Here is a 17173-nt window from a genome sequence, read left to right as displayed (position 1 = left end):
ATAGTAATTTACCCAGTCTACATTAGAGATATATATATTCAGACAGAACAATACTTGTCATTCATTCATTGTGTCTTGTTGCTTTGTAACATTACCAACAGATAAATAACACCCCCACACCACATACCACACCATCAACACACAAGACGAAAGACGAACGACTTATTCTCACACACTCAACACAACACACACACTCACCCATAAAAGGATACCGTTGTAAGGTTTGGCGTGAGGAGGACTAATCAACCAATCGATCGATCGACACATATCCAGCCAACATCCAACATCAATCAGCCATCCAACATCATTCATTCAATCAATCAATCAATAATCATTTACATTTACATTTACATTTAATCATCAATGATGGACAAGAAGGACAAGATAAAGGATAAGGACAAGTTCAAGGATGGCAAGAGCAAGAAGGAGAGAGATAAGAAGGCAAAGGAGATAAGAAAAGAGATTGACAAGGAGCGTGATAAGGAGCGTGATAGAGAGAAGGAACGTGAAAAGTTGGAGAGGAAGGAGGAGAAGTTACAAGAGAAGCATGATAAGAGTGACAAGCATGATAAGGGTGATAAGGATAGTGGCTCAAGTATATTCTCAAAGATGGGCAGTAAGATGGTCCAAACAATATCGAGTATCTCAACTCCTTTGACATCTTCTTCGACGACCACGACCGCATCCGACAAGCCACCTGGCAATAATGTTGAGAATCATAAGAAGGTGTTGGACTTTTGGCAACAGAATGTTGCCACGCCTGCCCCCACATCGGCCACCCCAACAACAGTATCATCATCGACAATATCAGTGTCACAGGGCGTTGTTGGAAACAACTCGTCAACATCATCAGTTGGCCACTCATCATCGCCAAGTGGCCATGCTGGTGCATCATTTGCCACGAATGGCCATTCGGCCACGACTTCAGTGTCGCCGGTCAAGCATGCCACGCCCAGTCCATCCAACTCCTCGCCTCCATCCCATTCAAACAACAACAGCAAACAGCATGCCAAGGACGACAACAACACATCAACAACATCATCCAATATCTCATCTACTCCATCCTCAACTTCATCTTCCACCTCTGCTTCAGCCCAAGCCACATCAGCCGCGGCGGCATCAATCCCAACATCTGATGACTCTAAGAAGGTCGTCCAGCAACTGGTACAATATACTACAGCCTATGCCGACAGCATCAAGGCGATGCTTGATATCTTTTACCAGCCTCTCAAGAAGAATGAGCAGGTGATTACACATGACGAGTTGCGCAGAGTCTTCCTCGAGGTGGACTCCATCCACAGCATCGCCAGCTCACTCGTGGACGACCTCCAAAAGTGTCTCCACTCATCATCATCCCTTCATTCCAATCTACTATCTATCCTAACTCAATATGTAAGTAATCGAAATCATTGATTGATCGAGTGGGGTGTGGGGGAGGAATCATTCCAGCCTCGGCCTCGCCCCAACCCTCACCCCCAACACACAAACACTAACAATCAGTCAAACAATGTTTAGATGGTACACATGAAGAAATACAAACAATATGCATTGTTGTACAATTATAGTATCGCTGCACTTTGTTCATTGTCGTTCAATAACACTCGCTTCGATCATTTTGTAAAGAATGCTGAGCAGAAGATGCAGTCGGAGCATGGATTCAAACTGGCTCCAATAGTGGACTTGCCAAACTCTGGTGTGATGAAGCCTGTATTGTTGTCCGAGATATTTGGTGTCAACTACGAAGTTGCTACGACGCTCAAGGCCGGCCTGTCCAACCTGCGCCGCACCGGACTCAATGCGTCCAACCCCTCGCGCCACACCACCGACTATGCCTACTACAGCCTGCCATCACTGTTGGTGTTACCAGTGCACTGGATGGCACGATTCAATGGCAGTATCAAACAATTGGCTGATACATTGTCATCATCATCCCAGCAGGGCAAGGCATCGACAACATCACCAGAACTCGCACGATCATACATGAAGCTCTACGATCAGTTTGGCACCATCATCAAAGAGGTAGTACTAGACTCGAACAACATCAACAAGGTCATATCGATATCCAACTCTATTAAGTCAACTACAATAGGTTTGTTTAATGTATGTTAATCAATCAAACTCAATCTCAAACTCAAAGAGCAAACTCAAACTCACACAACACACTCAACATCATAGAGCGCGGACTTTGTAAAGGGTCGTAGGTTCTTGAAGGAGGGTAGCCTCACTGAACAGTACAATAATCAACGAACTACCTATCATACATTCTTATTCTCCGACATTATACTATTCACTGAGAAGGTGGATGACGTCCCACCTCATTCCAATATAAATCTAATAGCCTACGAAGGCTGTCTACACCTCCTCAAAAAGATGGAGAAGGTGTCCAACATCCAGGTCGATGATTCCGAGCTTGGCTTTGGTATGTATCATTCATTGATGGACGATCATCTGGAATAATTCCACTCACTCACTGACCCTTCCTCCCCCCCAACAACAAAGAGTATCGCAAGGGATTCCAAATCAAGAATAGGGAGGTCTCCATGCTATATATGGCAGCGTCAGAGAAGGACAAGGGAGAGTGGATGCAAAAGTTCACACAGGCTACAAAGAAGGAGGCTACTTCGGCTTTGACTCAGGGCCAGCAACAACAGCAGCAGGAGGACAGCGATGAGGATGATGGCGCAAAGGACATTCAAACGATAATGAGGTCCATCTTGAGTGGGCAGCGATCAAAGTTCGAACTTAGCAAGTCATTGCTAAAGACCGGCGACAAAGCACAAGTGTTTGCTCAGTTGTCCTCGACAAGCTTCATCACACATCTCAGTTTCGCGCCCAACACCATGAGCGAGAAGTTGATCAATCTGTTGGTGGGCTTCCTCGTGGCCAGTCGATCGATCACCAATCTGGACCTGTCTCAAAACTCGCTCACCCCGTCAATGACCGTGGCCATTGGTGATGCGTTGCGCTTCAATCAATCATTGTCGCAACTCGATCTCAATGAGTGCCAGATCAACAACGCCGGCGTGGCCAGCCTCGTGGACGGCATCATCTCACATCCATCACTGTCCATCGTCAGTTTGAATGGCAATGCGATCACATCGGTCACACATTTGGCACGTCTGGTGCGCCACTCACACACACTGCAGACTCTCAGTCTCGAGGACAAGGCCTTGTCCATGGCCGCAGTGACCGAGTTGCTGGACGTCTGGCTGGCCAGCCACACGACCCAGCTCTCATGTCTGATCTTTGCCGCGATGCCAGGCGACTATGAAGAGCGCGCCAAGGTCAAGGCTGCACAGATCACCGCCCGACAGGACTCAAGAAAACGTCGCGAGTTGATACAAAAGGCCGCTCCGGCAGCCCACCCCAAGACACTGCTGGACCTCGGACATTTGAACGTGCCCGAGATCACACTGTCCTACATCAACAAGGTGTTGAACGCGCACCTTGACAACAAGAGATTGAGTGACATCACCGAGTTGTACCTGGACTCCAACTGCATCACGACCGTGCCCACCACGTTGTTCAAGGAGCTGGGGCGCCTCCATGTGCTGGATCTGTCGTCCAACCAGCTGACTGCGCTACCCAATGAGATTGGCGAACTGCGCGAGCTTCGTCGTCTGAACGTTGCGCACAATGACCTATCAGTGCTGCCCACGGGCATCCAGCAGTTGGCCAAACTCGAGCATCTGGACATCAGTTTCAATGTGATCGAGTCCATCCCCGACGACACATTCACGCTTCTCACAGGTCTGCGAACATTGATGATGCAACGAAACTTCTTTAGTCGCCTGCCCTCAGCCATGTTTGCCAGCCTCAAGTCGCTCCAGGCAGGCTCATTCTCGATCAATGGCGCGCCATGCTTCCACCCGGTAAAGCAAAAGATCATCGAAGCGTGGGCCACGCGTGTCGTGCGTCTCGACCTGTCCGACTCCAACATCTCATGTCTTCCACTCGAGATTGGCAACATCGCGTCGCTGACTGATCTCAACATCAGCCAGAACAGGATCAAGAGCCTCCCGCCCCAGATCAGTCGTCTGGCTAGCCTGTCCGTGCTGGACATCTCGTACAACCAGCTCACAGAGCTCCCGTGGCAGATGTCGCGTCTGCGTCTCAAGTCGATGTGTGTGGCGGGCAACCCCTTTGCCACCGAGGCCAAGTACGACGATGTTCTCGTGGAGGACCAGTTGATCGCGCTGTTCAGTCGTCTGCGCGGTCAGATCATTCGCGACACACCCTGCATGCGCATGAAGCTTATGCTCGTGGGCCAGGAGAATGTGGGCAAGACATCGATCGCCAAGTGTCTCAAGAAGGATGTGGCGCCCGTGGCCGTCACCCAGATCCTTCGCAAGGGTCTGGGCCTGGGCCTCAGCTCCAAGAAGAAGCAAGCATCATCAGATGCCGACTCACAGTTTGGAATCAATCCACTCAACACGACGATGAACTTGTCCACTGATGGCATTGACATGGAGGTATGGCGTCCCAGCGCCTCGTCCCAGGACGACGCCTCATCGCCACCCGTTACATTCAACTTGTGGGACTTTGCCGGCCAGGAGGTTTATTACTCCACGCATCAATTCTTCATCTCGTCGCGCTCCCTCTTTGTTGTCGTTTTCAACATGGTTACCTTCCTCCAACAGCAGGACGACGCACGTGTATCATACTGGCTGCAATGTATCGAGGCCTGGGGCGGCGACGCGCAGGTTGTCCTCGTGGGCACGCATCTCGACGAGTTGACCTCGGGCCAGGAGGAGCGCATCCAGGCTGAGATCGACTCAAAGTTCTGTGCGGCCTTCCCCTCGATCAAGGGCTTCCTGGCCGTCAGCTGCAAGACGTCCAAGAACATCAACAAGCTCCAGGCGCTGCTGGTCAAGGTCGGACGCGCAGAGAAGAAGCTCGGACAGAGTCATCCACAGTCATTCACACAGCTCGAGTCACTCATTGTCAATGAACGCGAGATGAACAACCCTCCCATCATCACCAAGCACGAGTTCCTGGCGATGGCCGAGCAATGTGGTATCACGGCCGACCAGGTACCCAAAGCCTCGCACTTCCTCAAGGAGCTGGGCATCATCGTGTACTTTGATGACGACAAGTCGGGCCTGGACGCGTTCGTTTTTATCGACCCGCCCTGGCTCACGCGTCTCCTGGCCACGCTGATCACAAGCAAGCCAAACTTTGTCCAGGCCGGTGTGCTGGAGCAATCCAACTTGCATCAGATCTGGAAGGCACCAGACTTCCCACACCATCTCCATCATGTGCTCTTGGCCATACTCCAGCGCTTTGAGATCGTGCATCCGCTGCCCGATCCCAAGTTCATCAACACCACGCCCATCCCGAGCAAGAGCTCTGCGCAGCGTGTTGGCGGACCAATCACCACTGGTGCGTCCACTGGCGGCATTTCAAAGTTGCGCTCAACTTTCTCCAGTCCATCTCCAGTGTCGGCCTCGGCGCCAGTCACGCCTAGCCCCTCGCCATCCGGGTCAAAGGCCAGCCTCAGTTCATTCAACAGGTCACCAACATCATCGTTCAAGGGCATTCCTTCGTCCTCCACCGGTGGCGCCATTGGCCTGCCCGCATCCTCGCCATCACATCAGACGACACTCATTGCCAAGGTTGGCGCCAAACATCTGGTCCCCGTCCTACTTAGCGAGGAGCGTCCAAGCGCACTAGAGCGCACAATGGATGAGTTGAAACGCGAGTCCACAGTGCTGGAGCGTGTGTACCAGTTCGAGTTCTTCCCCGTGGGTATGTTCTCCAAGTTGATGATCCGTATCATGCACTTCACCACAGTGAAGGAGTTCTGGAAACATGGTCTGTTGGTTGAACGTGAGCAAGCCACATCGCTGATCGAGGCGCATGCCAATCAAGTGTCCATTCGCGCATGGGGCAAGTCAGCCGCCACCATACTTCGATTCATAATGGAGACAGCCGAGGTGCTGCTCGACGGATGGTACAAGCTCAGCTATCAGTTGCTCGTTGTGTGTAGCTGCAGCAACTGTCGTAGCGTCAATGGTATGGCCGCCGGACTGCCATCCCGTGCACACGGCTCGTCCAACAACAGCTCATCCGAGTCACTGGGCGAGCTGATCCAGCCCCAGCTCCAACAACAGCTCACTCATCAACTATCACAGACCAACTTGAATAGTAGCCGCGAGGGCCTGTCCACCAGCCCGCTGTCCACCTCATTCGACTCGGAGGCCGATGGCGAGGACATTGAAGCCGACTCGATCTCACCTGGCGGCACACTCAAGCCCAACAAGCGATACAAGAAGAATGGCACGCCCAAGTTCCTGTCGCTCTACAACAAGAACAAGATGTCCAAGCATACCAAATCCTTTGTTGGCGGTGGCAGCCCATCAATGTCGTCGGCCGCAGCCAACCGACCAAACGACCTGCGAACGATGTATCCCTACGACGACTGCCAGCGAGCGATCATTGGCAAGCGCACCGAGGTGTTGTGTCGATCGCCCATTACTGGCGAGGAGAAGATGGTTAAGCTCGAGACCTTGGTGCCTGAGCTGCTACTCACGGATCTGGGCGCCAACTTCACCATCCAGTACAAAGAGCTGGAGATCATTGAGAAGATTGGCGAGGGTGGCTTTGGAACGGTGTTCAAGGGCCGTCTACGCGGCCAGCTCGTGGCCATCAAACAGCTGGTGCTCGAGGGTGGCGAGAATGTAGAGAACGTGTTCCGCGAGTTCACTCGCGAGGTTTGGCTTTCAAACACACTCAATCAAAAGTCGATCGTCACTCTCAAGGCCTGCTGTCTGGATCCATGCTGTCTCGTGATGGAGTACATACCCAATGGCAACCTGCATGACTTCTTGCGCAAGCAGCCACAGGCCGTATGGTCTATCCGCATCAAGATCGCGCTCAATATTGCTGGCGCCATCCAATATCTCCACGAGTTCACGCCAAAGATCTGTCATCGCGACCTCAAGTCACCAAACATCTTGATGCTGGGCGATCTGTCAGACCGCGCGGATGTTGTATGCAAGGTATCGGACTTTGGTGAGTCGCGTGCTGTGGTCACCTCAGCACTCGGTCGCGACAAGTTGTCCAACCCGATCTGGCTGGCTCCAGAGATCATGCGTGGCCAAGAGTACACAGAGAAGGCAGACGTCTACAGCTTTGGCATTATCCTCTGGGAGATACTCACTGGTATGCTGCCATTCGATGAGTATCCAGTGGCCCGATCCCAGTTCATTTCCCAGCTTGAGGATGCAATTTGTGAGGGCATGCGTCCGACCATCCCAGCCGCTGCCCCTGCCGCATTCGCATCACTCATCCAAGACTGCTGGCACAAGGAGCCACAATCAAGACCAACCTTTGCCCAGATATCACAGCGTCTAATGGCCATCAAGGAGCAGAATCTCAAGTATGTTGTTCCTATCCCATCATCGTCAACCCCTGCTGCCTCTAGTCCTTTTGCCGCCGCACCAACACCCGCTGCGGCTGCCGCGCCATCCAATCCAGCCCCAAGGCCAATCATGCAAAGACCATCATCCCCTGCACCAGGCCAACAGGCCCCAATCAGTGTTGCTCCAAGACCAATGATGCAGAGACCTGCATCACCAGCACCAGGCGCACAATCACCAATCAGTGTTGCCCCAAGACCAATGATGCAGAGGCCGGCGTCCCCAGCACCAGGAGCAACAGCACCTCTCAGCGCAGTTCCACAATCGATTCGCAAACCAATCGAACGATCATCATCATCACCTGTGATTGTTAATTCGCCAATGGCACCATCTGGAGTGTCTGGTCTCGCAGCTGGCAGTGTTGCCACACTACCACCCATGACACCAACAACTGGCTCGACTGCCAAGCCTCCCATGACACCACCATCAAAGCCACTTCCAGCCAAGCCTCCATTGAAGCCAGCATTGAGCTTCACCAAGCCACTGCCATTGATCAGACCAGACACCAGTACATCATCAGCGCCATCACCATCCTCTGTGACGCCACCCAAGACACCAGTCACATTATCACCAGTTAGCGGATCATCATCTCAGGCATCTTCACCAAGTGGCGGATCACCTAGTATGCCACCAACAGTTCCAATCAAACCTCCACATCTCAAGTCACCAAGTATTCTAAAGTTGTCCGCTCCAAGTGATAACACTGTATCATCAACATCTTCAGCATCATCTGTCACACCTATATCGAACCAAACAACTGGGACACTACCACCTCGACCATCATTACTCCCTCCAAAGCCCTTACCAAGCACACTTAAATCTATGCCAGTCTCCTCCTCCACCTCCTCGAGCTCTTCAACAACACCCAACTTCCTCAGACCTACTGGTCATAAATAAATGGATAGATTTATTGATTGATTGATGTATAATACATTAATATGGTATCACTTGGAATTAATCCTCAATCCAGAGGTTGGAATAATCTGACCCCTCACTCAATCAACTGATTGATCATTATTAGTGTGGGTGTGGGAGGATTGGATGATGTCAACCACACACTCACTCCGACTCCCCCTCGCTCAGACTCTCAACGTCACTCATGTGATCAGTTCAGTTAGTGGTTGTCAATCACATCACGCATTCAGTTCAAAGATTTAAGTAAGTAGATGAGGTTGTTGCCAATATGTGTAGTGATATATTGACTTTAAAAGGTGAAGTGTCTCTTCACATGATCACTATTTTATAATCTTATTAGAATGATGATGTCGTTAATGACAATTATTTATAACTTCAAACACCAATACTCCTAATATCTCTTAAATATAATATAATCCATTCAACTGTTGGACTCAACTCCATCCACATCCATCCATTATAAATACTCTGGTTCTGAATCATTATAATATCATCAAATCAAATCTAATAATCTAATCAACTAAACAAACTAATTCCAAAAATGACTATCCTTGGTAAGTCTTTCAAACTCAAATTCCAACATCCTAATAATATTATTCCTAACAATCCTCCAATCAATCAAAAATATATAGCTACTCTTAAGAACATGAACCCATCCTCATCGTTGGCCAAGTCTGGTGCCTCCTTCTCTAGCTCATCAGCTGGTGGTTCATCTCAGGGATCATCGTCGACTGCTTGCTGGAACCCCTGTTTCCCAGGTATTCACATTGATGCCAACATTGATATCGATATCAACTTGGGTCGTTGCAACTTGATTGATGCCCACATCAACGCCAACATCAACCTTTAATTAATTATTATTAATTATTAATTATTATTTTTATTATTAAATTCGCGAGTTGGACGGTATCCACTCGCTACCCATTCATCACTCAATCATTTATTCATTTCCTTCTTCTTTTGTTGGACAGAGGTTCTCTCTTGACTGCAGCGGTTGTGGTAGTTGTAGTCGTTGTGGTGGTCGTGGCTTCATCTGATGGATTATCCTCGACTTTGATCTTGATCAATGATGGAGCTGGGATTGTAGACCTTGCTGGTTTCTTTGACGATGATGACCTCAGTGAATCTAGTTGTGCCCGCATCTCTTCGTTCTCAGTCTTTAGTGTCTCATTCTCCTTGCTCAATTGTTTGACCAATTCCTCCAAGTAAGTAACACGCTCCACAGGTGCATTGTTGAAGTATTGAATGGTATGATGGTCCGTGACAATGATTGATCGCCACTGATCCAATTTGCGAAGTTGTGTACTCCACACATCTTCAGCCTTGTTGACAACTGCAATGTCATAGCAATCAACATTGGGCACAATTCTGAATATAGTCTTGAGGAACTGTGATCGATTTTTGAATGCAGTACCAGTAGCCCGGATTGAAAGTGTCCTTATTGGTGTCAGGAGTGGCGCAGCCGTCGAGTCCTTGGTCGTCAGACTGGCATTGGTCACAGAGAGATGGTCCACCCCGCCCTTGACACGATGGATCTGAGGAAGAGAGGTTATGGCCAGGTATAATAACTTCTTTGGTGGGAGGAAGATTCCACTCTTCTGTGCACCAGCAAGCTTCAGACAGGTGAGTGACGCTGGCAATGCATCCTTCTCATAGCCAGATGTGTACTTTTTGCCAATCTCTAAATGAGTGATTGAGTCGGGTAGGATACCAGGCGTGATGGGTTCTGAGTAGGAGTTGCCAAGAACGAGCTTAGTGAACGAACGAGGGAGAGATAACTCAAGAAATCTTGGTTGGCGGAGGCAGACACCTAATTCGAGCGTCTTGATTGATTGAGGGAAGTGACCAGATTCAAATCTATAATTGCACGTCCTCAATAACAATTTCTCGACAGAGTTTGGAATGTAACCATTCTGAAGGTATCCATTGAAGACCAACGTCTTGATCGAGCTTGGCAATGGAGGTGGGTTATCTTTGCTATCATATTTCTCGTCATCGTCATCGTCGTCATCATCATCTTCATCGTCTTTGACAACTTTGCGACGACGATCATATCCACCATACTCATCATTCTCATTCTCTCGCTCGTACTTTCTATCCTCTTTATCCAACTCGGTGTAGAATGACCTCTGTTTAAGATCTAGATTGGTCAATGACTTGGGGTATTTTCCTGCACTGAACTGTTGAGAGATACAAGGCGGGGAATGGTGATGAATCCACGATCTTGCTGAACTTTGGTAGCTCGAATGTCTTGAGTGATGCAGGTAATACACCTGGTTCAAATGCATGACTGTATATGTTGTCCCATTTTTCATCTCTCTGAATGATAAGCGTAGTGAGTGACTCTGGAAGTGAGCCAATGCAAAATGGTTGATCATATTTTAGGGGCAGACTCAAGAGTTGGAGTGTCGGTGGCAGCACCCTTGGAGGGAGCTCCTCATTGAACGAGGAATACGATGAAAATGTCATTGTGAGCAGGCCCGTCGGCACCACTCCAGGCTTGATATTCGCATTGAACTTGCTCAACTTGAGCTCAGTAAGCGAGGAGGGGAGAACGCCTGGCTTAATACCCTTTACACTTGCATCGCCAAGTGAGAGTGATGTGATCGACTGTGGCAGGGTGCCGGGCCTGAGCTCATGGAAGTACTCACCACCAAGGATCAAGGTGGTGAGACCTGGCGGTAACCTGCCGGATGACACTTCTTCAGAGTATGAGGGGAGCTTCAAGTACTTGAGTGATCCCGGAAGGTCCCCATAATTGATCGTTCGTTCATAGGAGCAATCGAATGTCAACGATGTCACTGACTGTGGAGGTGTTCGATCAAAGATCCATTGATTGTACTTTGGACCAAATATTATTGTTGTCAATGTAGAAGGGTACTTGGCATCCTTGTGTTGATTATGATACATAGATGTAGTCACCTGGCTAGTACCATTACCAATACCAGCAGCAACAGACTCTGCAGATAATATATTATTTGATAAATCTCTTATATTCAAAGGTATCTTATTAAATCTAATATTCAATAAATTATGTATCTCTATGAAATAAAGTTTAGATGTTAGACCTAAACATACTATATCAATATAACTAGCATCATTCTTTAACAATATACATATTTTATGAATAGTTGTAATAGGTATTGTATCCATTATTCCAAATGTGAAGTGAATATGGATGAATGAACTTGAAATGTTCAAATTTGAAGTCAAAAATTAATGCGAGGGTATGTCTGTGAGGGTATGTTTTAGTCTTCATCTTTGAAAAACCGAACGAAACAATCAAATTGAGTCTTTGAATGAATGTTTGATAGAGCGAGAGAGAGAGATAATATACATATATATAATGATGAACAAAGCTACAACGACAAAGAAGTTATCACAAGTCAAGAAGGAGACAAAGCCTTCAACAATGAAGAGAAAGAGAACTACAACAACAACAACAACAACATCAACAAATGATAAAGAGGATGTAAAGATGAAGATTGAAGATGAACAAGAACAAATACAACAAGAACAAGAACATGATGAACCAACAGAGAAAAAGATTATAAAGAAGAAGGCAACATTCCAACTTACATTGGCAACGAGATTCATTAATACGATGGCGAGCACTTTTATTGCAACATGCCCGAGTAATGCTCGTGTTAGAAGTGATCGTCTACGTAGCTTTTATATCGAGTCAGTGCAACAGGTCAAGAATCTAGAGATAAAGGAGTTGTTGTTCAAGTTGGCCGCCTGGGACAAGTTCTTTCACTTGGTCAAGAATGCACTCAACGTCATCGAGACCACCGTCAGCAAGGATAACAGTCACAATGATGATGCCGATTCGTCAGATCAAGCCGATGCCGATCAGATTGTCAACGGTGATGATGACACTACTGAGCAACAGGAGAAGGAGCGTCCATACAAGTTGGTCAAGAGCATCAATCACATAATCAGAAGTCAATGCATCGGTGGTGAGGAATCAATCACATCAATGCTCCAAGAGAAGACACACGACGCATCAATCGATATCCTATGTATGTATACATACACTCATTCAATCAATTGATCAATCAATCAAATATACTTACCAAGTATGATGGATTATATAGATAAACAATCAGCACTGCAGGCCGTCCCAACCGACTCATCAATGGCAATCGTGCGCAACCATTTCATACCAAGCAAGTCCAACGTCTTGGAACAATTGAACAAGATCATCGTCATCTCAACAACATCAACCAAGGTAAGATAGATATGGCAATGTATGACATGACTCCAATCCCATTCGTTGACTGACTCAATCACTCCAGTCGGACAGCCTAAAGTATATCGATGTTATCGCCAAACTACTGTCCAGTATCAACTATAACGACGCCAAAATGTAACTGATCATAGATTGGATTGGAATGGATTGGAATGGATTGGAATGGAATGGAATGGAATGGAACATACTAACACACAATAACTTACTTACAGAGTGGAGCAGGCATATGGAAGCTTGGCCAAGTACTTGAGAATGGTGGTCCTGCCAAACATTGAGCAGAGGGAGAATAAGGACTATGAGACTGGATTCGTATCGTTGGCAAGAGAGGTACTGAAGATTACATTGGCGCTGAGTGCAGTGGATGCCAAGCGATCATTCGACACTGATTACACGGTGGTCATGTCATTGCTAGGCCACACTCGCTTCCTTGGCAAGCTCACCACAATCCTCAACGAGTTTGACTTTAGCAACACTACCTCGCCACACTACGTCTCACAATCAAATGGAATCATTCCACTTCTGATCACCAAGTTCATGGCATCATCCGATCTCACTCCACCCACCTCAGCCATCGCATATCTAAGGTATAGTATCCCAATCACTGGAATTATTCCAATCACCTCATACTAATCAATCGATCAATCAATCATTAGGTCAAGGATTTTGTATGAGAAGGCAACAAAGTTGTTCACAATCACAAGGGATGACTTGAGATTGAAGGTGAAGATTGCTTCAACTTCATTACAGCCACCACAATCATTGGTGACATACCTCACTAAAAATCCACAACTCCTGTCCCTGTCACATCCAAAGGCAGACCTGACCAAGGCCATCAGAACAATCACACTGGACAGAATAGAGAAGATATTGGAGGACATCATGCAACACAAGGATGATGTTGAGAACAAGGAGGAGGATACAGAGACAACATCATCATCAAACCAGTTTGAGGATGGAATTATCATCAATAAGACTGGCGCCAGATCCGCCGCTGAGGATGAGCAAGATGAGGAGGATGACGAAGAAGAGAACGAAGAAGAGTCAGCCCTACCAACCGAACAATCATCCAAACTTCTTCAATCATTGCTTGAGGGTCTCAGTGATGACGAAGAGGAGGAGGACGATGAGTAAACGAATGAATAAATCAATCCTACGCCACGCAGGCATGCAGGACCATCTAACAAACTTGGATGATTGAATTAATGGAATAATTCCAATCAATCATAGTATACTATATTTGGATGTTTTAGTGTTACTCCATAGGACCAACAGTGGACACAACGAGCAAGATATCTTGACGCTCGATTATGCGCACCCCTTATCTATGGTTGTGAATTGTCATCGATGTTGTTCAAGTCGATCTGCTTGATTTGTCCATTGTCGACTAATCCAATCGAGCTGGCATGGCCGTCCTCTGTCGTCGTGGTGGCCAAATGCTCGTTGAACTCGCCCTCCCAACCCTTGCCGTTGGGGAAGATCATTTGGCCCCAGCCAACGCGGTAGTCGTCGACCCATGTGCCGCGGTACACGGTGCCGTCGCTCCACTTGTGTGTGCCCATTCCATGACGCTTGCCATCGACAAACTGGCCCTGATAGTAGCATCCGTCCTGCAGACACTCCTCGCCGTAGCCGTGCGGCGCAAAGTTCCTGATTCCGCCGACGTACACGCCACGGCCTGCAATCTTGAGTGTGCCATTGTTGATCTCGCCATTGTTGATCTCGCCCTCGCACGTGAAGTCCTGTGAGGTGAGCTTGGCCTTGCCGCTTGGCGCGCCATTGATCCACTGTGACTCAAACATCTGATCGCGCGAGATGAGTCGGCCTTGGCCGTGTCGCACACCCGCCTTGAAGAGGCCCTCAAAGATGGTGCCGTCCTTGTAGGACAGCTTGCCGACGCCATTCCATTTGCCATTCTTGAACTGACCAAAGTACTCGATGCCTGTGTCCTGGTGCACCTCGTGGCCGCGCACCAGCTCGCCATGCTCCCACTCGCCACGGATGTCTGTCTTGCCAAAGATCATCACGCCAGGGCCGTGCTGCAGGTCGTTGTCCCAGATGCCCTCGAACCAGGCACCGGACGCGTCCTGATACTTGCCCAGTCCGCATCGCTTGTCGGCCTTCCAGAAGCCGTCGTAATAGTTGCCGGTCCTCCACATGTATCTGCCGGCGCCCTCCTTCTTGCCATTTTGAAACTCGCCCAGGTATATGTCTCCTCGCGCCGTCTCGTACTCGCCTGCGCCGTGTGGCAGTCCACTGTCGGAGAGGCCGCCCTTGAACTTGGTGCCCGAGCCCGACTCGATCTCGCCTGCCTTTGTGTCTGGCTCTAAGATCTCCATGGGGCCACTGTCCTTCACCGGTTGCTGTAGCTCACCGGTGGGGTCGGTCAGTCTGAGATCGGCCACTTCATACTCAATCTCGCGAGGACTCTTGACGCTGGGTATCATCTCCTGGTGCATCTGTTCAATCTGTCTCTTCTCCTGCGAGTGTGTTTCGATCAATCGTTCTCTCTCCTCATTGATATCTGGTATCTCCAATGTATTGATCAATGTTATTAAAGAGTCTCGTGGTTTGACATTGAGCAAGTCCTTCAAACTAGGTTGTTGTTGTTGCTGTTGGTTATGTTGTTGAGTGAAGGAGAATGATCTTATATGTTGATTGATTGAGTTGTAAGAGTTGTAAGAGTTGTATGAGTTGTTGTTGTTGTTGTTGATATTGAATCTTAAGAGAGGAGTAGTTGTTGGAGTGTTTCTGTTATAAGTATTGAATAGAAAGACACCTCTCTTTAATATTCTCATCTGATAATAGCTGTTCATGGTTGTGTTTATTGTTATATTAATATATATATATATATATATATATGTATGTATGTATGTTGATTACAACTTATTATGATCTTTTGATTAACAATGGAGTTGGTATTGTTTGAAAACGACACTCTCGATTTTGTTTTTTTTATTATTAATTTCAACCTGGGAGGGCCAGTTGCTCAACAGTTTTTTGTAAATTACTTCCAATTGTTAAAGTCCCGTTTTGGGATTTTTTTTTTTTTTAGACTATTTAATGTGGAGGTTTATTATATTGCAAATAAATGGGCGTAATTGAAGAGTCGGGAATGGTTAGTCCTATTTTAGTTTCGTTTTCCTGTTTTTTTTTGTTGATTATGTTTTTTTTGTTGTTGGGAGGGAAGATGGGGTTGGTATCGATGCTGGGGGGTGAACGCGAGTCTTCTTGGGTGCTTTCTTGATTGGGTTGATGGGTGACACCGTGTTGGGCACTCCCGCATGGGGGGGAGTGGCTGGCTCATCACGTCTTCTACGGAGAGAGAGGGGCTTGAAGGTAGCCTTCTGTTCTGGTGGGTCAACAACTTCCTTGGTCGTAGGTGTTGGTGGCTCGTTGGTAGTCGAAGCGACTAATGCGTCTGGATGTGTAGGTGCCTCAGCCGTCAGCTTGTCAAGCAGCATGCCGGATGACTCGTCTCGGTCTGAGTCCTCCTCCATTGCGGTGTGAGGAGTGGCGTTTTGGGATTTGGAGGACCCTGGAATCATTCCAAAGGGTAAATAATAATAATAATAAAAGATTCGACACCTGCAGGATTCGAACCTGCGCCCCCGAAGGGAATTGATTTCTAGTCAATCGCCGTAACCACTTGGCTAAGGTGTCTTTTTTGATAAAAGTTGACAACAAACCGAGGATTTTATACTAAAAAATTGTCGGAGCTACCCTCCTCCTGTAGTGATCTTACTCACTAACTCGCGCTCGTTGTAGTATGGACTACTACATCTAGATCATCTCACATCGGATATTGGTATAATAGATTATTGGTATTATACTCAATCGAACCACTTCCCATAGTGACAGTTAACAAACACTCAGTTCCATACAATATACGCACTCACCTAATCACAACTGGTACATATAGTAGTTGTACTCATTCATTAAAGTTCATCCAATTATTCCCATCTTAAATCCTTGGGTGTCTATATTATCCTTCTGATTGATATCTATCTTATCCTATTAGTTATATAACTATATTACTTGTGTGTCTGGATCCAAAATACTTCATTATATTTGGCGACACCTGCAGTCCTTTACCCAGTTATATTAACTCCATATTAAGGTACTTCATTATATTTGGCGACACTTAAGATACGCGCCTGCTGGAATTGGATCATGGCTAATGTTGAAACCCCGCTGGTTGCCAACGCACCGTTATTCTTTGGTTCGGATGTAGATCCACAACCTGTGGTACTTTTTATAGCTCAGTTGAGGGTTTTGTATCCTCAACGTTCTATAAGGCATCTTATGGCGTCCTTGAAAGGACAAGCTGCCAATTTACTATTATCCGTTCCACAAGGGGAGAGAGAGACATTTGATAATGCTGCCAACATTCTTATAGCCGCTTATCGGAAGCCATCCCAAGGTCCTGTAGCTGAACTGATGGAGTTGAAACAGTCTCAGTTCCCTACTTTGTCCCTGTTCCTTGCCAACTTTAAGACAAAGGCGTCTACTGTTCCGCCCGGGGTGATGGGTGAGCAAGTGAAGGTGCTCATGTTGCTCAAAGCCCTGAACCCACAGATTGCTCAAG

At 47.5% G+C, this 17173-nt stretch overlaps 7 protein-coding genes across 7 annotated transcripts; 4 read left to right on the top strand and 3 right to left on the bottom strand.

The window, feature by feature from the left end:
- Positions 1–363: 363 nt before the first annotated feature.
- SAMD00019534_110050 (hypothetical protein) lies at positions 364–8318 on the top strand (the record flags this gene model as incomplete). Its single annotated transcript, XM_012893658.1, has 4 exons — positions 364–1392; positions 1516–2100; positions 2176–2419; positions 2500–8318. The coding sequence occupies 4 exons, from the start codon at positions 364–366 to the stop codon at positions 8316–8318; spliced, it is 7677 nt and encodes a 2558-aa protein (XP_012749112.1).
- A 559-nt stretch (positions 8319–8877) lies between these two features.
- On the top strand, positions 8878–9186 carry SAMD00019534_110040 (hypothetical protein; the record flags this gene model as incomplete). The annotated part of the gene is made up of 2 exons (XM_012893657.1): positions 8878–8890; positions 8969–9186. 2 exons carry the CDS (start codon positions 8878–8880, stop codon positions 9184–9186), a joined length of 231 nt encoding a protein of 76 aa, XP_012749111.1.
- A 14-nt stretch (positions 9187–9200) lies between these two features.
- SAMD00019534_110030 (hypothetical protein) lies at positions 9201–9542 on the top strand (the record flags this gene model as incomplete). The annotated part of the gene is made up of 1 exon (XM_012893656.1): positions 9201–9542. A coding segment is annotated over one exon (342 nt), but the record flags the coding sequence as incomplete, so codon positions are not given.
- On the bottom strand, positions 9281–11246 carry SAMD00019534_110020 (hypothetical protein; the record flags this gene model as incomplete). The annotated part of the gene is made up of 2 exons (XM_012893655.1): positions 9281–10463; positions 10531–11246. The coding sequence occupies 2 exons, from the start codon at positions 11244–11246 to the stop codon at positions 9281–9283; spliced, it is 1899 nt and encodes a 632-aa protein (XP_012749109.1).
- Positions 11247–11555: 309 nt separating this feature from the next.
- SAMD00019534_110010 (hypothetical protein) lies at positions 11556–13719 on the top strand (the record flags this gene model as incomplete). The annotated part of the gene is made up of 6 exons (XM_012893654.1): positions 11556–11577; positions 11696–12358; positions 12434–12567; positions 12635–12705; positions 12801–13172; positions 13242–13719. 6 exons carry the CDS (start codon positions 11556–11558, stop codon positions 13717–13719), a joined length of 1740 nt encoding a protein of 579 aa, XP_012749108.1.
- Positions 13720–13910: 191 nt separating this feature from the next.
- On the bottom strand, positions 13911–15383 carry SAMD00019534_110000 (hypothetical protein; the record flags this gene model as incomplete). Its single annotated transcript, XM_012893653.1, has 1 exon — positions 13911–15383. The coding sequence occupies one exon, from the start codon at positions 15381–15383 to the stop codon at positions 13911–13913; it is 1473 nt and encodes a 490-aa protein (XP_012749107.1).
- A 363-nt stretch (positions 15384–15746) lies between these two features.
- Positions 15747–16085, bottom strand: SAMD00019534_109990 (hypothetical protein; the record flags this gene model as incomplete). The annotated part of the gene is made up of 1 exon (XM_012893652.1): positions 15747–16085. One exon carries the CDS (start codon positions 16083–16085, stop codon positions 15747–15749), a length of 339 nt encoding a protein of 112 aa, XP_012749106.1.
- Between the last annotated feature and the right edge of the window lie 1088 nt (positions 16086–17173).

This window comes from Acytostelium subglobosum, assembly GCF_000787575.1.
Source record: "Acytostelium subglobosum LB1 DNA, scaffold: scaffold30, whole genome shotgun sequence".
In the NCBI taxonomy this organism is placed as follows: Eukaryota; Evosea; class Eumycetozoa; order Acytosteliales; family Acytosteliaceae; genus Acytostelium; species Acytostelium subglobosum.
This window is presented reverse-complemented; position numbering and strand designations above follow the sequence as displayed.